The 22708-nt window shown below is 47.5% G+C and overlaps 2 protein-coding genes across 7 annotated transcripts in view; one reads left to right on the plus strand and one right to left on the minus strand.

Moving 5' to 3' along the window:
* LOC111160483 (glyceronephosphate O-acyltransferase) overlaps positions 1 to 6875 on the minus strand; it is a 34850-nt gene extending 27975 nt beyond the window's left edge. For 2 of the 4 annotated variants that reach the window (XM_022523625.1, XM_022523623.1), the window contains exon 1: positions 6651 to 6875. In XM_022523625.1, coding sequence (XP_022379333.1) covers positions 6651 to 6728 — 78 coding nt within the window. In that variant the 5' untranslated portion in view covers positions 6729 to 6875. The remainder of the gene's footprint in view (positions 1 to 6650) is intronic. The other 2 variants (XM_022523626.1, XM_022523624.1) reach the window with 1 other exon arrangement.
* Positions 6876 to 6945: 70 nt separating this feature from the next.
* On the plus strand, positions 6946 to 22306 carry LOC111160484 (chromosome unknown C1orf131 homolog). 3 transcript variants are annotated; one of them, XM_022523627.1, is made up of 7 exons: positions 6946 to 7094; positions 9347 to 9699; positions 19180 to 19236; positions 19941 to 20036; positions 20186 to 20272; positions 20875 to 20927; positions 22007 to 22306. In XM_022523627.1, exons 1-7 carry the CDS (start codon positions 7007 to 7009, stop codon positions 22143 to 22145), a joined length of 873 nt encoding a protein of 290 aa, XP_022379335.1. In that variant the 5' UTR covers positions 6946 to 7006; the 3' UTR covers positions 22146 to 22306. The 3 variants fall into 3 exon arrangements, with proteins under 3 accessions (XP_022379335.1, XP_022379336.1, XP_022379337.1); XM_022523628.1 differs by having other exon boundaries at positions 9353 to 9699; XM_022523629.1 differs by lacking the exon at positions 22007 to 22306 and having other exon boundaries at positions 20186 to 20353; positions 20875 to 20901.
* Positions 22307 to 22708: the final 402 nt, after the last annotated feature.

The following is a 22708-nucleotide window of genomic DNA, read 5'->3' on the forward strand; positions in this document are numbered from 1 at the left end:
GAGCCATATCCCTTCTCCCTGGCTACTGTGGGTTCTGCTGACACAAGGCTGCCTTCCATCTGGGGTTGGGCAGGCCCTAGGAACTTAACATCTTTCCTGCATTGTAACTTACTAGGGAAAAATGCTTAGCAATCAGGTTACTTTTACTTCTTTATTTTATCTTAAACAGGTACAGGGTTTCATAAAAAAAAAAAAAATTCTAATTACCAAAGTGCTATATATTCATTATAAAAATCTGGAAGACACAGTAAAGCACACAGAAGAAAATTAAAATCACCTATTGTCCAATGACCCAGGGTCCATTTTAGTGAATGCTTTTTTTTTCTGGGCATGTAGACACACTCCCTCCCCTGACACACATACATTTTGATTTGCCCACGTAATTTTTCCACTTTATGTTATAAATGCTTCCCTTTCATTTAAGTTCCTTCCACCGCATTATTTTTAATAATGGACATGTGAATTATTTTTCATGCGTTGCTATTAGAAGAAAATGCAACACACATTATTACTTCTTTCAAATTTAATCATTAAACCCTGGTCTCTTTCTAGTCTTCAACTTCCTAGACCTCCCTCCAGCCTGACACCATTCTCAAAGGCTCCTTCCTTTCCCCATCTCCAACCATCCTGAAATTTTCCTGCTTTGGTTTTTAATTCATTCATGACTCCTGTCACAGCAGATCTACCTCATTGCCCTAAACCAGTGATTCTCAACCTGAAGGGAAAACTAACCCCCCCAAAACTAAAATATGTCTTCTTTCCTCCCACTTCCCTTCATGGTAACATCTCCAACCCTCCCATCTTCATACACTGTGCTGAGTCCTCGCACCTACTCCGCTGGCTTTAGATACTAATTATACACGCTGTTGAATTTCCTGCTCTGTTCTCTTCACCCATGTGAGCTCCTGATAGACACATTTAGTTGCAAACGCTTCACCTTTGGCCTTTCCCAAACTGAACTCACCTCTCCTCTGCATGATCCTACATGATTATTTCCCAGAAATCTCAGCAACCGCCATGCCACATACATCCCTTTGCCTTTCCCTGACCCTCCTCCCTCACCCTTACACATGATCCATCTAATCCTGTCCAGGTGGCCTTTCAGGATGTAGCAGGACTACTCCTCGGTCCCAGGTCTAGCCTGCGTACTTTATGACTCTAACCCCCTCACTCCTTGCCCCTTTGAATCAACCCTCCATGCTGCCATGTGCTCTTTTCAAAACACAATTCTGACCAAATTGTTCCCTGGTTAAAATACTTCAATGACTCCCCACCTCCTTCAGAATTAAGGCCCCAGCCACTTCTGGTATCATACAAGAAACTCTATGACCTTGTCCTTGTCCTTCCCTCTCTGGCCTCACTGCCCACCATGCTCAAGGTCTACTCGATAGCAAGTGATTTACCTTTCCCTAATACAATCCATTGTGGACATGCTTCTGGGCCTTGGTCCCTGCTCATCTCTGGGCCCTGAAGGCCTTTTTGTTCCTCTGTCATCCTTGCTCAAGCATCCCTGCTGTGAAAACCCTCCTTGAGCTGCCCACAAGGATGCACTCTGCCTTTCTCCTTAGAATGTCTTTGCCTACTACCTACATATTTTAGGGTATGTAGTCATAACCCTGCAATCATTTGCATGTCTGCCTCCCTGAGATGCAATTATCTTGAAGATGGGAAACATGTGACCTCTCTGTATCTCCCAACACCAAGCTGCATTTGGAATACGGCGTAACCGAACGACTATATGTTGAAGTAATGGAAAAAGATACAGAATGTTAAACTGAGAACATGACCAGGTTAATAAGAATAGAAACAGAAGGGGCACCTGGGTGGCTCAGTGGGTTAAAGCCTCTGCCTTCGGCTCAGGTCGTGATCTCAGAGTCCTGGGATCGAGCCCCGCATCGGGCTCTGTGCTCGGCAGGGAGCCTGCTTCCCCCTCTCTCTCTCTGCCTGCCTCTCTGCCTACTTGTGATCTCTGTCTGTCAAATAAATAAATAAAATCTTAAAAAAAAAAAAAAGAATAGTAACAGAAGACCATTTGTGAGTTTCAATATCAAAAGGGTAGCATGTAAAACATGTGAATATGCAAACATCAACACATATATAGAGAATATACGTGGGAAAAATCTAACTGCTCAAATTCTGGTGGAAAACAGCAAGTCCTTATAACATACTATGCTCTTGATTCTAAGTTTCAAGAACCTTCTCAAACTTCACATTTTTTTTTTAAGATTTTATTGACAGAGAGAGACACAGTGAGGGAAGGAACACAAGCGGAGAGGGGGAAGCAGGTTCCTGGTCGAGCTGGGAGCCCGATGTGGGCTCCATCCCAGGATCCTGGGATCATGACCTGAGCCAAAGGCGGATGCTTAATGACTGAGCCACCCAGACGCCTTGAGATTTTTTTTTTTTTTTTAAGTAGGCTCCACGCCCTGAGACCAACACCTGAGATAAAGAGTCAGACGCTGAAATGATTGAGCCATCCAGGTGCCCCTAGAGATTCTTGATTAATTTGGTCTGTGAATGGTACCTGGGCATTAGAATGATTTTTAAAAGTACTCCCAGTGACTCTTACATGCAGCTAGGGTTGAGTGTTAACTACTCATTGTTGGCCTTCCCGAAACCATGATGGAGAAGTATTTACCATCACAAGATAAATATATTTACAAGGCTACTTATCTAGGAGGACAATACAAAGAGGAGCCCCAAAAAAAAGGTTTAGGTTATTTCCCCGCTTTGTTTCTCTCTCTTACTTTTTACAGCAGCCCCCTCCTTATGTGCGAGTAAACAGGCTTCTCCTCGTACCTCTCTTTTGAAGCCCTGGAGGCTCTATTCATTCAACAGAGTTACGGAGAGCCCACAATGTACCAGGCACTATTCCACAGGCTGTGAATAAAGCATGAACAAAGCAGACAAAGAATGTGTACTGAAGGGGCGCCTGGGTGGCTCAGTGGGTTAAAGCCTCTGCCTTCTGCTCAAGTCACGATCCCAGGGTCCTGGGATCGAGCCCCACATCAGGCTCTCCGCTCGGTGGGGAGTCTGCTTCCTCTCTCTCTCTGCCTGCCTCTCTGCCTACTTGTGACCTCTGTTTGTCAAATAAATAAATAACATCTTAAAAAGAAAAACTTAAATAAAGAATGTGTACTGAAGGAGCCTACACTCCCTTAAGGAAAGACAGACACAAATAAGGTTTACTTAGGCATACTAGCGGTAGCATGCTGGTGAGTGTTTAACTACGTGAGAGCCCTGATTTATAGCACTCGCCAATTTCGGTGGCATTTACACTCCCACCATGGCAGATTTCAAGCTACCAACGTGACCTCCACTGAACAAGGAGCTGGGGAGAGCTGTGTAGTAGCCATGATTACATAGGATTTCCATCTCCCAGTATCGCGGACATAAATAACCTCAAAAGCATAGATAATAGCAAAATCTAGTAAAATAATTAGGAAGTGCTGAGTTTTGAGTATTTGTTACTTTTGTTTTTAACAATTTCTTTAACTGTAAATTTGTAAAACTTAATCTTTAATCTTTAATAGCGGCTGTGTTCCAACAACGGGCTCACAAACGTCATGGAAAATTAACAATGAGCTTTGAGAGCAGCACAACCCTGGAAAAGGAATATAAAGAAAATAGAGTAACGAGAAGGAATGACTGGAAAGCTACTTTAGATCGAATGATTGGGTAAGGCCTCTTCGTGAGGTGATATTTGAGCTGTGACCTCAAAAAAAAAAGGGGGGTGGGGAGGTAGAGGGGAAAGCAGCAATGCCAATTTCTGGGAAAACACAGAGGGAACGGTGTGCCCTCCTGAGAGAGCAGGCTCACTGTCTGAGAAACAGAAGGCCAGTGTGGTTGAAGCCCAGTGTGCAAGATTGGTAAAATCAGGGAGGTAGCAATTACGTAGTCTTGTAAGATGTTGTAAGGAGTCCAGATTTTTCATTCATTCAGGAAATCATAGTTTGGGTTCTGGATATACCAGTAATTCTCCAGCCCCACTCTTCTTTTTCATTCTGTGGTCTCATGGAAAGGTTTCCGGCAGACCTATGGCTTCTCATACAATCTACTTGCTGATGTCTGACGAATCCATAGATTCAGCCAGGCCTTGTTTGCTCTGATACCATATTTCTAACTCTATCTGGACGTCTCCCCCACATTTTGTGATGTATCGGGTCCATAACATAATAATCCGTTAGTTAAAAATCATTCATTTTACCACTGGCGTCTCACACTGAACACATCCCAAACTGAAATTATTATATTACCCCAACTAAACCTGTTCCTATCCCCAGATTTCCTATCAGCAAAAGGCATCAACATCCACCCAGAGGCCAAATCACAGAAATCTCCTCTTAGTCACGGCACTTCCACTGTCCTAAATAGCACACACACTCATCCATCTCCCCTCTCCCCAAGCTCACTGCCATTGCCTCAGGCTTTCATCACCTCTTGGAATTACTACAGTAGTGTTCTGCTGATCTCCACGCTTTTGGCATCAGATTCCCTTCTCCAATCAGATTCTCCTTCTACAGTCTGTGCTCAAGTAAAGGTTATCCACACAAACAACCACTCCGGAAACCTAGTCTTCTTACACTTTCAAAAATACAAATCTGATCATCCTGAAATGTTCCCTCAGAAAGTGAAGACTTTATCCTTAAGGGGTATAAACCTGGTATATAAAACGCCCTTAGGAAGTACCTTCTGCCTACTTCTTTAGTTTTGTTTCTCATGTCTCCTTTATTTGACCCTTACCTAACCTCTTGGTTCTCCCAAACATGCAAAGGACTGGCTTTCTTACAGGGATGCCTGGGCCAGTCTTCCTCTCCTCCCTCGTCTCCCAGTCACACCTCAGAAACTCAGCTTGGGTATCACCTTCTCCTAAAAGCCTTCTCTGAAGCCTGGAACAGGTCCGGTGCTCCTTCTCTTTCCTCCAACAACATACTGTGCGTGATTTGGTCATTGCCCTTATCTCAATTCTAACTATTTATTGCCGTGACTTCAAGTCCAAGGACACATGGGGTGGATCTTTCACATCCACATCTTGGGAGTGGAGAATTATGAGTAGGATGCTACAGGTAACGAGTGCAGTAATGTTTCCTGCAATCAGGAGTATCTTAAAATATCTCTGAGCACTACTCTCATATTAGATGGGAGTATTGTACAGTAAGTGTGGCTGAGGAAGTAAGGCCAGCCTGAACTAGTTAAGAAAAAGTTCAGGTCATCATGAAAGTAGACTAGGCAGTAGTGAGGGTTCTGTCCAGCTTCAGAAGCAGAAAAAGCTCAAATACAATTGCTTTAACTTTTCATGTGAGAAAGTTGGCAAAAGTGTTATCATGAAAGAACCAGGAGTAAACAGGGAAGTAAAAAACCAGTTCTTTCCTTTAACACACAGGTGCAAAGTTGCAGTCAACTCACAAACCGGTTTAGGGCTGAAAAAGCTACTGGATGTACACAGCAAGCTGCTTCCCTACACGTCAGCTCTGGAATACCAGAGTCAGAAAATGAGGTCAAAATAGTTCTACTACAGAGGTGTGGAATAAGAAGGTCGATGAGGAGACAGGTTAAAGTACTAACCCTACAGAAGTGGACAGTTAACAGCAATTATAGGCCCAGAGCTCTCCACATCAAGGAAACAAACTGAGACACCAGTATTCTCTGGAACATGGAGAAACTTCGGTTTCCCTGATATACAGCGTATATATTGGTTCTCTTGAAACCGAGTTTTTTGTCTATCTTGTTTCGTGTTTTCCCTGCTATGACCTTCTTACACACATTAACATTAAAGTCAGAAACTGGCACTAACCTGCAGGACATAGTAACATGCTTTGAAAATGCATTCTTTTATTTCCTTGTAAAGTAGATAAAAATTAATTTAGTGGTTAAAAAGAAAAAGATCAGTTCCCCCATAATTGTGCAACCCTGAGAACTACAAAGGGTTCACCTCATAATTTCTTCACATAAATTGTGAGCGACCAACATTGCGGCGGCGAAAAAGATCAGTTAAAATCAGGAGAGGGAGGACGGGGCTGGGGGTTGTAAGGCAAGTTGGGAGAGGCTGGGTGGCCTCAGGTGTCTTCCAGAATGACTTTCGCGAAAAGTACGGATGGAAGACAAACGCAATAAAAATTTCTAGAAGTTCCCAATCTTCCTAGATTAAAAACTTCACGTCTTACAAACTCTATGCCCACATACCACCCAAAGACTCTTCTCCCAGGAACCTAACGGCAGCAACAAAAGGGCGGGGTGGGGAGCCACACGCCGATGAAGCTCAGGCCAGGTCAGACCCGCAGGTTTCTCAGGTTTAACCAAAAGGCAGCCCACGCTGCAGACGGAGATCCAACTCGCACGCCTCATTCCTGTACCACGGGCTTTCCGAAGGCCCCGTGCGTGGTAGAGGGAACGAGAAGGAGCGAGTGGAAAGGAACCGGAGGAACCATCGCCCATAGAAACTTCTAAAAGCACACACGCATTTACACACGCGGCGAGACACCGTTGCCTTGGAAACCAAGTCAACCACCTAACCCCTCCTCGGCGGCCCCGGGACCCACTGTTTCGGGCCAGGGGTCGTGGTCCGTGGGAGGCCGGGACCGAGCGGGGTTGGGGGTGGGGGTGTCCTCTCTCGCGGCCCCGCCCCGGGCCTCGTTCCCCTGGGCGCCTACCGAGTAGAGGAGCACGACAGCGCCGGGACTGGCGGAGCCGACGGAGAAACAAGAGTTGGATGAACTAGAAGAATCCATGGTGCGGCTGCCGTCCCGGGCGGGGCCTGAAATTCTTTGCTAGGCGGTGGTGCTGCTGCTGCTGGGGGCGGTTCTTCCGCGCTGGGCGGCCCGACCTCGCCTAGGGCGGCGGCACCCTCTACGGCCGCTCCACAGGACCCCGGGCGCCGCCATCTTAACCAGGACGGAAGCCGCGCCGGGACCTGCGACGCGCGAGCGCAGCGCGTCGGAACTCGGAAGTGTGGGTGCCCCGCGGGCTGTGGGCCGTACCGCGGCGGCGCCCCCCACCCCCATCCCCGATGGCTCAGGAGCAGGGGCTGGGGGCCCGCGCGCTTCCCGGCTCGCAGACGCTGCTGGACGCCCTGCTCCGGAACCTTTACGATTTGGGTGAGTGCGGGGCCTCGGGGCCCACGTGGGAAGCGGACTGGCCGCTGAGGGTCTGCTGTACCTTCGAGACTGGGCCGTCCTCGGCCCTTGCACGTGGAGCACCCCTCAGCTTTGCGACCTGGTTCCCGGGATTGGTGCAGCACACGCCTCCGACAGAGGTCCCCTTCCCCGCGCCCCACGGCCGGGCTCTGTCGGTGCTCTTCTTGGACCGAGCCTCCGGAGCGGTGCCTGAGTGTGGGCGCCGGCGTGGCTGCTCGTAGGAAGCGCCGAGGCTTTCAGGCTTGCAGGGTGTGATGCGCGCAGGACCTTGGGCTCCCGAACGCAGCCCTCCCCACCCCGTGGATATTTCCCGGCCGTCTGGGAAGCCCGCTTCCCCACACCGCCCTCCCAGCCCCGCGTGACCCTAGTGCCGTGGTGCCACCTTGTCACCGTAGACCCCCAACCTTCAGTGCGTTCCTCCCCCGCGGACTTCCTTCCACTAAGTTGGCCGTCCTCTCTTTTTGTTTGGGGTGAAGGAAAGAAAAACGGTTATTTGAGATTGGCAACCGCCTGGCACGTTAGTAGGAAAGGACAGTTCCACACACTGCCAAGAATTTGGTCCAGGCTAGGTGACATCCCTTGCTCAGGCAAGAGATAGCCTGGGCATTGGTGTTTTTAAGGAGCAAACGTTTCTTCAATTTGTAACGTGCTGTTGCGAAAGCTATTGTAGTTGGGAGCCATTGCTCAAGATTCTAAGCTCGGGGCGCCTGGGTGGCTCTGGGGGTTAAAGCATCTGCCTTCGGTTCAGGTCATGATCCCAGGGTTCTGGGATCGAGCACCGCATGGGGCTCTCTGCTCAGCGGGGAGCCTGCTTCCTCCTCTCTCTGCCTGCCTCTCTGCCTACTTGTGATCTCTGTCTGTCAAATAAATAAATAAATAAAATCTTAAAAAAAAAAGATTCTAAGCTCACTTACACAGAAAAAATAATAGCTAAAAAGTATGGAGAATTTGCCATATAGTCCCCGTCTTTCATGTATTTACTCATTTAATCTTCACTTCTGGTGAAATACATAGTCATTAATCCCATTTATTACAAATGTAGAAACAAGCCTTAGGGGTTAAAATGCTTACCAAAATTCATCTAGCTGTTAATTTGCAGAGCGTAGGTTCCAGTCTCCAGACTGTCCAGCCCCTGCCCCTCCCCTTGTATTGACTTGTCCTGTGGACACAATGTTTCTACCCCCTTGGGAATATCAGAGGACAGAGAAGACTTAGTCTCTGGCCTTGAGAAGTTTAAAAACTAGAGGAAGAGACAATTCTGCCAAATCCTAAATATAGTTTATGTTAGCACAGGCTTGAAATTATTTAAGGAGCTCTGAAGGCTTGGGCCGTAACTACCCATTTTTAGGTGCCCGATGCCAAAGTTTAGGTACCTTTTATATAAGTAAACAGAAATGATCAGTCGGTATTTAGAAAGCGCTGTGATACTTGCGGTGCACTTGGAATTCAGAGCCTTCAGGTGGCTGGTCAGAATTGAACAGGTGAAACATAGAGGCGATACAGGTATTTCGTAGAAAATAAATGTGTTCACATTGAACCCCTTGTCGTAGGTTCATCCTAATTCATAACTGAAAAAAAAATGGGAAGACTGTAATACCCACCCGCAACCCTAGAGAGTATTAAAAAATAAAACATCAGCTGTAGTGGCAGACATTTTTCGCACAAAGCCTGAGCCAGTGGGGATTGCCAGTTTCCTGGAGACTGTTGCCTTGAGGTTGCTCTTAGTATGGACTGAGGTCAGGGCTGAAGTAATTGTGCCGTAGGTCAGACACGACAATAGTTAGTTACCTAGCAAAAGATGTTGCGTCTTGGATTCTACATATTGTGCAAATACAACAAACCGTAAGAGAATCAGAAAACAAACAGGGTTACTGGAGGGGGCATTGGGGGAATGGGGTAAGTGGGTGATGAGTGTTAAGGAGGGCATGTGATGTGATGAGACTGAGTATTATATGAGACTGATGAATCACAGACCTGTACTTCTGAAACCAATAATACATTATATGTTAATTAATTGAATTAAAATTAAAAAAGAAAATAAAAATACCCCTACCCCAGAATTGTGCAAAAATCACCCCATTTGAAGAAAAAGAAATCTTTTGTTTCTTTGTATTTCTGGGTGTTGATAGCCGTGGCGTACATACAGACACATTCACATGATTTGACAATTTGATAAAACCAAAGCTGTTTATTTTCCTGCTCTGTGTTTGAAGAAACAGAGGAGACAGAAGATGAAGCAGAACAGAAAAGGATCAGGAAGAGAGGAGAATACAAGAAGAGAGGTGCCGAGACGCCGGAGGTCGCGGCAGCAGAGCCAGCTCCCCTACCTGGTTCCCTTGGAAGAGGTCAAAGGAAGAGTGCCTCCAGCTTCTTCAAGGAACTCCAAGAAGAGCTGCGGCGTGCCCCTGCTGTGACCCCCACTGGTTCCCCTTCAGGACCGGAAGCCCCTAGTGCTGCGGTATCTCCCCCAACCCTGAAGAACCCCAGAGAGCCAGTAGAAGTGATAGAATTTCACAGCAGAAATAAGAAAAGAAAAGAGAAGCTGGATCAAGATGAAAACACACAGGTAATGAGTTGGTTAGTTTCTGTGTATATGGTGAAAACCCTGATATCGCAGTTTTAGAGAAGTATCTTTTCTTTTTTCTTTCTTTTTCCTTTTTTTTTTTAAAGGGTTTGGGTGCTTGGGTGATTCCGTCTGCTAAGCGGCTGCCTTCAGCTCAGGTCGTGACCTCAGGGTGCTGGGAGCTAGGCTTTCTGCTCAGCGGGGAGTCTCCTCCCTCTCCCTCTGCTTGTGCTTTCCCTCTCTCTCTTTTGCTCTCAAATAAATAAATAGATTGTTTTTTTAAAAGTTTTTTTAATCAAAAAACATATAAAAGGTTTTATTCATTTAAGCACTCTTACCTGACTTGGGGCTTGAACTCATGACCCCAAGATCAAGAGTTGCAGGCTGTACCGACTGAGCCTGCCAGGCTCCCTTAGATGACTATCTTTTTAGACCGTGTCAGGGGTCCCCAAGACCACCCTCTGGCTTGATGGTTTACGAAAAGCTCTCACAGGCCTCAACACTCAGCATGAAGTCACCATCACGGTTACAGATTACCATAGCAAAAGGATACAGAGTAAAAGCCGTGAAGGAAAAAAGTGCAGGAAGGGAGGCCTGGAGGAAACCAGGTGTCAGAGTCTAGATGTCCCCTCCCAGTGGAATTGCATAGGATGCGTTTCATTCCCCCAGCGGCGACGTGTGACAGTATGTGGGGTGTTGGCCAACCATGGAATTTCACCCCAGCCTGGGTGTCCACGGTTTTTACTGAGAAATGCATTATGTAGACATACAGACTGACCGTAGTTATTGAAGCTCTAGGCACCCAGGAAAAAAGTAGATATTGACCATCAATCACATTGTTGCTATAAATAATCTGGGCAAACTTAGTACGGCTTGGCTCAAGGCCTTAGGGATGCAAAAACGCTCTTATCAGACAATTGGTCAGCTCCCAGGAACCAGCAAAGGGCCAGGTCTGAAGACAAGACTTCCTTAAGCATGTACAGAGTTTGAGGAACATAAGCCTGCTGAGTGCACCCTTCCATGCTGATAAGCCTTCTGCCTGATGGTGCTCAGAAAAGTCAGTCAAGTCAACTATTTCTGGCCACAAGGCATGGGGATACAGCATTGAACAAAAGAGACAAAACTGCTTTTTCTCAAGGAACTTGCATTCTGGTGGAAAGCAGCTGGATTTCACTGAGCAGTAATCTCTCCCAGACTGAATGTGTTAAGTCTCACGCAAAATTCAGTCCAGGAGAGAGGTGTAGTTGCTTATCCAACTTTCCCCACAAGGGCATTAAGGATCCGTGCAAAAATCCAGGCATTCTATTTCTCTTGCATTCCTCATGTCCTGTAAACTTTTGTCTGTCATCAAAGGGAAAGGGGACTGTATTGGTTTCCTCGGGCTGCTGGGAGGGTGCTTGTTGTCTTACAGTTCTGCAGGCCAGAAAGGCCAACGTCAAGGTGTTGGTCTGACACACCCGCCTCCGAAAGGGAATCCTTCCTTCTTCCACCTGTGGCTCTGGGCTTGGCTCGTGGCTGCCTCACCGTCAACTCCTCCTTCACCTGCATGCGGCCCTGTGTCCATCGGAGTCTCAAATCTCCCTCTACCTTTCTCCTAGAAGAACAGCTGTCATTGGGATTAGGGCCCACCCGAAATCTAGGACGGGTCCCGTCATGAGATCCTTAACTTAGTTATACTGCGAAGACCCTTTTTTTTTTTTTTTTAAAGATCTTATTTATTTGAGAGAGAGAGAGAGAGAGAGCATGAGAGGCGAGAGGTCAGAGGGAAAGCAGACTCCCCACCAAGCTGGGAGCTTGATTTGGGACTCGATCCCAAGACTCCAGGATCATGACCTGAGCCCAAGGCAGTTAGTTGCTTAACCACCTGAGCCACCCAGGCGCCCTTGTGAAGACCCTTTCTAGAAATAAGATCCATTTGCTGATTCTGGGGATTAGAACATGGTCACATCTTTTTTTGGAGACCACAATTCAACCCACTGCAAAGATAGTCAGGCTTGCATCGTTCTTGGTGAACGTGTGTGAGCACGTGCTAGCATCCAGTGCTTACCCCATCTTGTTTGTGGTTTAAAAAACCCAGCTGTGGCATCTTTCCTAGCGTTCAGGTAGCTCTTCATGTCATGTTCACCAACTTGTCTCCCTCAAAGACTAATAGCGCTTTTTGTAATCATCTACCTTTATTTTAGGATTCTAGGTCAGTTTCCAACTCCAAATACTGGGACACTGGGAGCTGTCACAGGTAGGCCAGGAAGTGGATTTCCTTGGCCATTCAGCTGGCCAGAGTCAGCACATTGGCCAGCCGGGGAAGCTTACAGTGGTCAGTATTATGACAGCAAACCCTCGTGCACCAAACCTTGTGTACCATAGTATTTTCTGTGTGTGCCATGCAGTGAAAAAGGTTGAACACTGCATCATATATAATTCTGGTTTGGGGAATTTAACTAACAAACATCTGGGTACCTCTCTCATTTCTTCAGATGTCTCGGTCTTCTCTTTCCTCTTACACTCGTTGGGTTCTTTGTAGAATGGAAAGTTTTCTAATGGCACAAAAACGTTGGCATTGAATGAGTGCGTTTCTCTGTCTTTTACTAACAGAACATCTGCTTCCAGCTGTTAGATCCTTTTTCTTCCCCTTCTGATTAACCCCTTTTTCATTGGCTTTTCTTGGGAACCTCAGCTTATCCAACATTTTGGATTTTCTGACCGTAATGAAATTTTTCAGTTGCTCTTGGCGTTCTGCCCGTTCCTTCTTCTTTTTTTTTTTTTTTAAGATTTTATTTATTTATTTGACAGAGATCACAAGTAGGCAGAGAGACAGGCAGAGCGGGGGTGGGGGGAAGCAGGCTCCCTGCTGAGCAGAGAGCCCGATGTGGGGCTCGATCCCAGGACCCTGGGGTCACGACCTGAGCAGAAGGCAGAGGCTTTAACCCACTGAGCCACCCGGGTGATCCTGCCCTTTCCTTCTTTTTAAAATGTATCTTTTGAACACATGAATGTGTCTGGATAAGGAGACCGAAAACGAACACAATAAAAACACATACACCTTTAAAAGACTCGATGTCGTATTACGACTTGTAAACAAATACAAATGAAGAGAACGCTGGGTATTAATGGCATATCCTGGTAAAGGGGTTATCAGCTAAGGATGTCAGCTGGGAGTAATTAGGATAAGTGATGCTATGCCAAGGGTTTGTATAAGGTGGTAAATGATAGTTGTGGTCCCTGTTCTCTGAAAGCTTCGGGTCATTGTAGGACAGTTCAGACAGACATGGAATCAGCCCAAATAGCCAGTAAGATAATAACAGCCCACATGGAGTCTGCTGGTTGTCTTTGGAGAATACTTGAGAGATACAAGTTGGACAACCCAGCTGGCCCTGCCTGAACCCCGGAAGTGACCTTCTTTCCCTAGAATTTGGACCTGTGACCTATATACTGTGATTAAACAGCATTGTGTATTGAAACAGGGTCCATGGTGTACTATGGAGATTTATAATGAGAAATATATTTATATTTGGTTTTTGTGCCTCATTTCTGGCACAGAACTCCAGTAACCCCTGTAATTCCCTAGGGGATGTAAAGGTGTCTTTTGTTAGCAAGTGATGTGGAAATGTTTTAAAGGTGGAAGCAGGTTGCCAGGAGAATCAGTTGCACAATTAGAGGTTTAGAAATTTTCAGTCCCATCTCCCTGACCTCTGGGGAGAAGTAATGGGCTGGAGGTTGAATTGACTGCCTGTGGCCAGTGATTTAATCTGGCATAGTTAAGCCTCCGTAGAAACCCAAAGGGTTGGGAGAGCTGGGTTGGTGCCTGTGTGGAGGTGCTTGGAGAGTGACATGTTCAGAGAGGACATGGAAGTGCCTCGTTCTGTCCCACATACCTTGCCCTGTGCGTCCCCTCATCTGCCTGTTCCTGAGTTACATCCTTTTACAGTCAGCCAGTGCGCTGTAAGGTGGATGGCTTTCCTGAGTTCTGCGAGCCACTCTAGCAAACTAATCGAATCCAAAGAGGGGGTTTGTGGGAGCTGCTGATCTGTAGGCGGTTGGTCCAAAGCACAGACGGGTGACAGCATGGGCTCGCAGCTGCTGAGTGACGTGGGCAGCAGTCTTGTAGGACTGAGCCCGTAACCTGTGCAATCTGATGCCATTTTCAGATATAGCGTGTCACAGTTGAGTTGAATTGTAGCTGGTGTGGGAGCATTTGCTTGTTGGCTCTGTGGGGAAACCCCCAACATCACCCCATTTCATGGATTAATCAGGGAACTTGGCCATCATTTATAGAACATTTTACCCATTCCAACTGTCTAACCTATAAATGGACATCCTGATCCTATCCCTTTTATAAAGCCGTGACTATAGAAGTAGTTTGGTAGGAAATAGTAGGTAACAGATTGTTTATGCACTTAACTCATTTATTCACAAGTAATTGGGTGCCCACTACTTGCCAGACCCACTAGATCCAGTAGTGAACGAGATATAGTCCTCTGCCCTTGTGGAGTATACAGTCTACTGCTAGAGTCAGATCTCAAGTCAATTAATAATATAATTAAAAATAGTTTTAAAGGGCGCCTGGGTAGCTCAGTGGATTAAGTGTCTGCTTTCGGCTCAGGTCATGATCCCAGGGTCCTGGAATCGAGTCCCGCATTCAGACTTCCTGCTTAGCCAGGAGTCAGCCTCTCCCTCTGCCCCTCATGCTGGCTCGCTCTCTCTCCCTCCCTCTCTCTCTCTCAAATTAATAAACTCTTTAAAAAAAAAGTTTTGAAACCTCTAAGGGAAAGAAATAGGGTCTTGAGAGTAAGAGAGCATCCTTTCGGTGGAGTGGGCAGGCAGTCTCAGGACAAGGTGACACTCTGCTAATGCTGGCCCGTGAGAGGAGCCAGAAGAGCCAACACCAGTGCCCAGTGGGTGAGAAGGCCTGAGGGGGGTCTGGGAGCTGAAGCGTAGCGGAGTAAGACAGAGGGGAGAGAAGATAAGCTGTGGTGTAGGGCCAGGCCGGGGCCGACCTGGACTTGGGATTTGAGGACCGAGTGCAAGGCTGCCTGTGAGGGGGAGTGAAAGCCCCAGGTTGGCGATTGGAAACGAGCCGAGAGTTGCTAGGCTGGTGTGTCTTCTCGGTGTTTTCTCCGCCCTTAGCATAATCTGTGTGCTGAACCTTAGCCTCCTTTGTGGCCTCCGTAGAAAGAGATAGGAAAGACATCCTGGGTGGCTCAGTAGGTTAAAGCCTCTGCCTTCAGCTCAGATCATGATCTCGGGGTCCTGGGATCGAGCCCCACATCGGGCTCTCTGCTCAGTGGGGAGTCTGCTTCCTCCTCTCTCTCTGCCTGCCTCTGCCTACTTGTGATACCTCTCTCTGTCAAATAAATAAATAAAATCTTAAAAAAAAAAAAAAGACATCCTAGAAATCCGAGGACAGTGGACTCTAGATCTGAAGGGCCTCTTGGCTCCTATGGCCCGCACACAGGTGCGTGCAGACCGCTCCCAAGCACGTAGCAGGTCATTGTAACACCTGACATTTATGGGGCTTGTGCGCCGCTCGAGCCATTACTTAGTCTGGTCGCTAATTCCTTATCTCCCTGAATCCTGACAAGTTGTCCTGTCTTCATCGCTGCCCAGAGAGGCTAAGATACTTGCCCCGCGTTTCAACAGTCAGCCGCCCCCTCTCTGCAGTTCCAGAAGCCCAGAGCTTTGGAAGTCACAGCTTTGGTTTGGTTTTGTTTAGAAGTTTGGTGCAGGTTTATTTGGCAGCAAAACCTGACGTGAACTCATACGAGGCTTAGGCATTATTTTTGTCTATTCCGTTTGGCTTGAATTATCCTCAGATCGTGCAGCAGAGATACAAATGTCCTTAATGACGGGCTTCTGCCGCGGCTCCTGCTCCAAGTGGTATTTTGTCTTCAGTGTGTTGGCAGCGTGACCTTCCTAAAATGTGAAAGCCTCTGAATTTTCTAAGGATTCCACAGAAGGGACTGTGGATATGAAGTAAGAACCAGAGCTCAGGTTCAGACCCCAGGCTTTCTGACTTGAAAGCTGTTCCGCTAGAGAGAGCGAGCGAGCGAGCGAGAGAGCAAGAGTGAGTGGAGAGCAAGCAGGTTAGGTTAGGCTCCGTGTCCTTTGAGTAACACAAGCGCGTGGACTGGGAATCTTCACCAGGTAGAAAGACCTGTCCCCGTGTTTCTGCCACAGTGCTTACTGCTCTCATGACCTCTGCAATATCTCGATCCCTCCCTGAGGCTCAACCCTGAAATCCTCTACCCTCCAGGGCACCCTATAACTTTGTTCCACACCCCTGTTCTTTAGCAAATCCAGGGCTGGTAAAAAAGAAAGTATTTACTTACCCAACTGCTCTCTCTCTGGACAAAGGTTGGGCCGTAACTAGTAGAAGAAAAGAATCTTACCAGTGCCGCCAGAAATAGCCCTGGTCAGCCAGTCAGCCCGTGGACGCGTTCACCGAGCCCCAGGGGCCTGCCGGCCTTCATCTCGCACCCCAAACTCTTCCTTCATTTTATAGCTTTCTTCTGTCTTCGGAGCCTGACACGCAAGTTCTCAAAATCTGCAAACCTTTCTCTTTCCTGTGTGTGGGACCCTATAGCTCTAGTGGTCAGGATAGATAAGGCTGTGGTTCGGTAGTTTAGTCCCTACATCTTAGTGGTTTGAAGGCAAAAATTAATTATTTTTACATGTCCATCAGGGTTGGCAAGGACAGAGTGTGCTGTCACACACTGTCCTCGTCTAGGGGCCCAGGATAATAGGAACTCCGCCAGCTGGAAGGCTCTCAGTTGCTCCGGCGGAGAAGGGGAGTCGATGGATGGCTCTTAGAGGTTCCTTATGGAAGGGGCATACTTCCCCTCTGCCCACATGTCTTTGGCCAAAGAAACTCACATAGCCCTACCTAACTTCAGGTAGGTGGGAAGCCTAGAAGCAGGGGAGGACCCGGTGTTGCTGCTGCAGTGAGCACCAGGGGAAGCAGACAGGGAGAAGCACTGATGGTTTCTAAGTCACGTAGTATATGCTAAGTAATGGACTGAGAGTTCTTTAAAACTGTGAATAAAAGTTAGACATTGACAGGGTCATGCCTATGAACTGAGCATCAGAAAATAGTGAGCTAAGAATGTTTGCTTTTATGATAAACAAGGATCTAGAATCCAGACCTTTTCTCAGACAAATCGAGAGCTGCAAAGCGGAGATATTTCTGGCAAAATGTTAACAGAGGGCTTGAAAATGGCAAGGTATCTATGTCCCCCCAGACCTGCCACCCAGGCCCACACAGGCCCTCGGCCCAGGTGTCCCCACTGCCAGGGTGAACTGAGGCCTGCGTGCGGGGTCTGGGGTGTTCTGTGGGGTTGGTGTTGGGGAAAGCGGGGACATCGGAAGCTGTGCCCCTCTCTGTGGGCCACTCTCGTCCCCAGACCCAAGGCTTTCAGCCCCACGGTGACAGTCACGCAGGTGGCCAAGTATTTTATTACAGTGCTTAGGTCCTCTTAGATGTTCCTTCCTCGCGCCGATGTTCTGGAGAGGGGCGGCCGAGGGAACCTGTGCCATCTCCAGTAACGCCGGGAATCTCATGCTCTTGAAAGAAATTTTCAACTCAGAAAACTTTGGTTAGCCGGTGCCTCATTGGACGGATGGGAGGGAAGAATAGAGAGAGAGAACTACTTAAATTTTTAGAAAAGGAGGTAAATGTTTCCTAGGATTTGGGAGGTCTGTGAACCGCACACAGTTTCTCTTCTTTAACTTACCATTTGTGTTTGAGGATCTGGGTGATCCCGAAGTCATTAAGACTTAAGCCAGAAGAAGTAGTACTGTTCATCATAGTAAATAGACTGAGTGTGCATGCCAGCAGAAAAGGTTTTTTTAACTTCAGGGTAAAGACATTTTTTTCCAGGCACAGAACAGGAAATAAGACTTTCTGGGGAAGAGGAACGGAAGCGCGTGGCATCTTTTGTATGCCCGTGGTCTTAATTAAGGCATCTGATTCTGTGAAATACGGGAGTGAGGAAAATCGTAAGCATCATCAAGGTCAGGAATCTTGGTAAAGTAACGTGGAAGACGCATTTACTGTGACTGTAAGCACAGAACGGGGCCACACGCTTGGAGTGTGGCAGACCTCCTCGTAGTGCCGTGTTCTGTCTGTCCTGCCAAGAGTCATTGTGCAGCGTGCCAGTGGGTGAGCAGCACTGTGGTGACTGCCCAGGGGGCCGTCGTTCGTAGTGGATCCGTCAATACTGAGAGTACTGGCCACATCTTCCCAATTCCCGGACCCCGATAACGTTTAGCAGTGAGCGCTGTATCCACTTCGTAAGAACCTCTCTGGGAGGTCAGGACATGGCATCATGGAGAGAGCCTGTCACCTGGGGAGGCATTCAGTGATCGACCCACACATCCACAGTACAACGAGGATCAGCCAGAGTACAGCTTCCCTTGGGAGGAGGGACGGGGAGACCTGCAGACAGCTGTGATCAAGGCCCCTGTCTCAGCAGGGTGCGGTGCAGGGCACTGCTGCGTCCCTCCACAGCGCCCCCTGCTGAGCAGGATGGGCGGGAAGTGCTGCCCTGGTGGGCGGCCGGCTGCAAGGGTGCCTTGACTGGCGGCTCCCCAGGTTCCAGACCCTGCTTCCTGTTGGCCCAGACTCGGTGGCTGGGGTAGAGTGGTGACCGCTGCTGTTAGCCAGATGTGACAGTACATTTCCTTCAGATCTCAAGCTTCTGGTCAGTTCTGTGGGCTGGTAACCATAGCTAGTGGCCGTGTCGGTGTAAAGAGTCACATGCTTTGAAGGCATTTGCAGCACCTTTATTTTGTATTGAGAATTATAAACCAAATCTCCATTTCTAGAAATGTGATGTTCCTGTAAAAATATTTAGTTAAGAGAGTTTTGTTAGCCATTATTTTAATGGGTGGATGGGAAGAAAGAGGGAAAGAGTTATTTAAATGTAACGTTTAAGGGGCGCCTGAGCGGCACAGTCAGTTAAGTGTCCGACTCTCCATATCGGCTCAGGTCATGATCTTGGTCATGACATTGAGCCCCACGGTGGGCTCCGTGCTGGGCATGGAGCCTGCCCAAGACTCTCTCTCCCCCGCCTTCTGCCCCACCCCCCTGCTCATGCACGCACTCTCTCTCCTCTAAAAAAAAATAAATGATAAAAAGATATATAGTGTTTATCCTCCGGAATCCCTGCTCACTAACCCTCTTCTAAACTCCCACTGAACAGAATCTTCTGCATGTGGTTTATGAGAGATGTTGGTGTCTCGCATCATCTTTTTTATTTTTGTATTTTTAAAAAAATTCTCATCCTTTCTTAAGCTTTGATACCTTAACATTTTTTTTCTCCATTTTTCTTTGATGAAGACTTTCATGCAACATGCTTGTGTTATCATTTGGTATTTGGGCATCTGGGCCAGTTTCAAGGCTTTTTAAAACATGACCACTCTGTTGGTGACAAATGCTCCAATGATACAGTCACAGAGGATCTTAATAAGAATTTTTTTTCTTTTCAGACCAAAACTAGTATCCCTGGGAAAGGTGTGGAGAGACAAGAATTTAACTTAGAGAAGGTATGTGTTTTGAAACTGTTCATTTTTTTTCAGTTTTGGAGTAACCCCCCAAAAATATATATGTTTATATATCCATATATATATATATATTTCCATGTCCAGTGGTTGAAATAATGGTTAAGCAAATCCCCTGCCTTCAGGTGGTGAATACTAGGCTGTCACTTAAAACACACTGGTTTGTGGCTGCAGGGCCCACGATGCAGAGGTAAGTTGAGAAGCAGGGAGGGAAGTGTGTATTCTGCGGTTGTAACTGTGTTTTTAAAATGCATGAGAAAAAAGACAGGAGGAGGTAATTTAACTGCTGAGAAGGGGCATTTCTCTTCCTCTGCAGCATCTTTAAACAAACAAACAAACACAAATCTGTATTAGAAGCACCTATGAGAAGTGGTTTCTCAGAGGGCGCGAATGTTCAGAGAGGGACTTTTACGTGGAAATTTCTGTCTGGAAGGGCAGTAGCTTGTTGCAGAGAGAATCCTAGTATGCAGAGCTCTGTTGCTTCATCTGCCCAGAATTCAACGCGGGAGAACGCGTGTTGGGAGGTTATGGTAAGAAATTACGTAAGACCACCGCAGGGCTCTGTAGACCACAGCACGACAGAGTTCCCGCTCCAGCACATTGTGTCTGACGTGGCCTACCCCAGAGGTAGCTCTCTTCCCGGGGGTCTCTGGAATGCACTTGGGGTTCATTCCGCTCTGCGTCCACAGGCTCGCTTGGAAGTGCACCGGTTTGGGATCACGGGTTATGGAAAAGGGAAGGAGCGACTCCTGGAGCGGGAACGCGCCATCATGCTGGGCGCTCAGGTGAGGGGCTGCTTCCGTCTCTCATCAGCAGACGGGATACCTACAGGAAAGGGGACAACCCAGGGCAAGGCAGGGGAGGGGTTACTGGGAGATCCTTGCAAAATAAAAAAATGGTATCTCTAGGTTTTATTTTTCCTGTTGGATTTCAGCCTCCCAAAAACAGTTACGTGAATTATAAGGTGTTGCAGGAGCAAATCAAAGAAAAGAAGGCAGCCAAGGAAGAAGAAAAGAGAATGGTACGAGTAAAAGCCGTTTTGTTACCAAGCTAGAACCAGGTGGTGGCCGCAGTGGAGTCGGGAGGCAGTGGCCACAGTAAGGTAGAGAGTGACATGATCATTCTTTCCCCTGTTCAAGTCAGCTTTGTTCTCTAACACTAGCCAGGGAAGCCGGCATATTCACGTGAAGGGTTTGCTCTGAAATAGCGAGTTTCTGCTCAGATCCCATCTGGAATGACCTTTGACACTCTTGAAAGAGCTTTGGGATGAAACCGAGTGTATGTTTAATATGCCTGCTTGAGAAAAAGATGAAAAGTAAATGGTGCCTGACTGGCTTTTTTTTTTTTTCTTTAAGATTTTTAAAATTTATTTGACAGACAGAGATCACAAGTAGGCAGAGAGAGAGAGAGGCAGAGAGAAGCAGGCCCCCTGCTGAGCAGAGAGCCCGATCCGGGGCTCGATCCCAGGACCCTGAGATCATGACCTGAGCCGAAGGCAGAGGCCTAACCCACTGAGCCACCCAGGCGCCCGCCTCACTGGCTTTTGATCACACACCTCTTGTCAGTTTTTGAATATCCGTTATCCATTATTGACACGTATATTATCCTAAATTCTGAAATCAGGCCCAGGACACAGATATCTTCAAGAAAAAGAAGAGGAGAGGGCAGGAAGACAGGTGAGTGACATCCTCAGGTACTGGGGAGGAATGATCTGGGTAAACCTATTGATTAGTTCTGAAACTAACGCCTGGAGTTTACCTGGTGTTTCTAGCCCGGTAGAGTGCTTCACTGCCCCTCATGCGTTCTGAGCAAGTCCCGGGTGGGGGGAAGACAGTGTCCCAGATTGAACAGCTGCCTCAGAACTGAATCAGGAATCTCCTCCAGGCTCCCATTTGCGAAGATCAGACAGCTCAGGTGTCTCGTGGAGAAACTGAGGTTGACATTCCCAGCCCGCACTAAGAGCCTGCCCGCATGGCGGCAGGGTCCAGGGCCGTGTCCTGTTCTCTGCCGTACCGCAGGAAGCAGAGCGCCGTGACCTGAGGAACAGATCACCGAGTCTCTTCATGCTGGTTTCTTAGCTTTGGTCCAAACAAGCCTTTCCTCACTCCCTGAATTACCATTTCAAAATTGACTTCTTTTGTCTTAACCCTCTTCTCGGACTCCTTAGTGAGCTTGTGCATGGGTGGTCGTTTGTCCTGGCCACATGCGTCTGTCTGTTGAGGGTCCGCTGCGTGCCAGGCACATAGGTGTCTTGGGTGTCGGGTGTCGGGAATTCAGCCATGATCGCCTGGGGTGGGGGGGGTATACCTGCCTTTGGGGAGCTTACATTGTAGTGAGGGAAACACCTCGAAACCTACAAATAGGTAAGCAAGGGAATGTCAGGTTCTCTGAGGAGGTTGCAGTAAAGCATTATAAAAGAATATCACTGGGGGTGGGAGTGCTGGGATGTCATTCGGCAGGGGGGTGACCTCTGAGTTGAGAACTGAGTGAAGAGGAGGGCACAGCCTAGAAAGATCAGTAGCAGAACATTCTCTGTAGAAGAAGCAAGGGCCCCGAGACAGGAAGGCGGCTGGCATGTTTCAGGGACCACAGGAAGGTGGGTGGTGGTTGCGGCAGGGCGGTGGAGGGTGGTGTGCACGGGATGACCCCAGGAGTTTGCAGGAGCGGACCGTGGTCACTTGGTTGCTGGTGTTGCCATCCTCTTGTCCTTCTTCATAAGCTTAACTCTGCTACTTTTCTCCCCCTTTAACTGCAGGAAATCCAAAAAGAAGAAATCAGCTCCCAGTATTTTGTCCAGCGGACGGATTGGGCAGATTGGAAAATTCAAAAATGGGACGCTGATTCTGAGTCAGGTTGATATCAAGAAAATAAATTCCTCCCGAGTGGCGAAGTGAAGTCCTTTATAAAATAAAGAGAGGAACAGCAAAGTGCTGCTGCACTGAAACTGGACCCTTATAAGACTTCCAGATTCTTCTTATTTATTTTATATTTCATAGGCCGCTTTTCTATTTTTAGGGAAAAAATTTCAGGAATAATAAAATGTGTAGTTCCTAAAGTGTCTGTTTCACGGCGATGAGTGTGTGGCGGGAAGGGCCAGCTGCACTGGGCGTAGAAAGCAAACCTATTGAAAAAGGATGCTTAATCCTGTCCAGTGAGATTTACACTAGATTTGCTTTCCCTGGTGTTTTGGGCAGTTGCTTATAATGTGATTTTTCATAAACTTAATAATTTATTGATTTGTAAATGCTAATAGCTTTAAATTGCCTTTTCCTTTTTTAAAGACTTATTTATTTTAGAGAGACAGAGTGAGCACATGAGCAGGGAGAGGGGCAGGGAAAGGGGGCAAGTGAATCCCAAGCAGACTCCCCACTGAGCGCAAAGCCTAATGCAGGGCTCTGTCTCACAACCCTGAGATCGTGACCTGAGCCAAAATCAAGAGTCGGACGCTTCACCAACT

This window comes from Enhydra lutris, unplaced genomic scaffold (assembly GCF_002288905.1).
Source record: "Enhydra lutris kenyoni isolate GAN:26980312 unplaced genomic scaffold, ASM228890v2 scaffoldscaffold76, whole genome shotgun sequence".
NCBI lineage: Eukaryota > Metazoa > Chordata > Mammalia > Carnivora > Mustelidae > Enhydra > Enhydra lutris.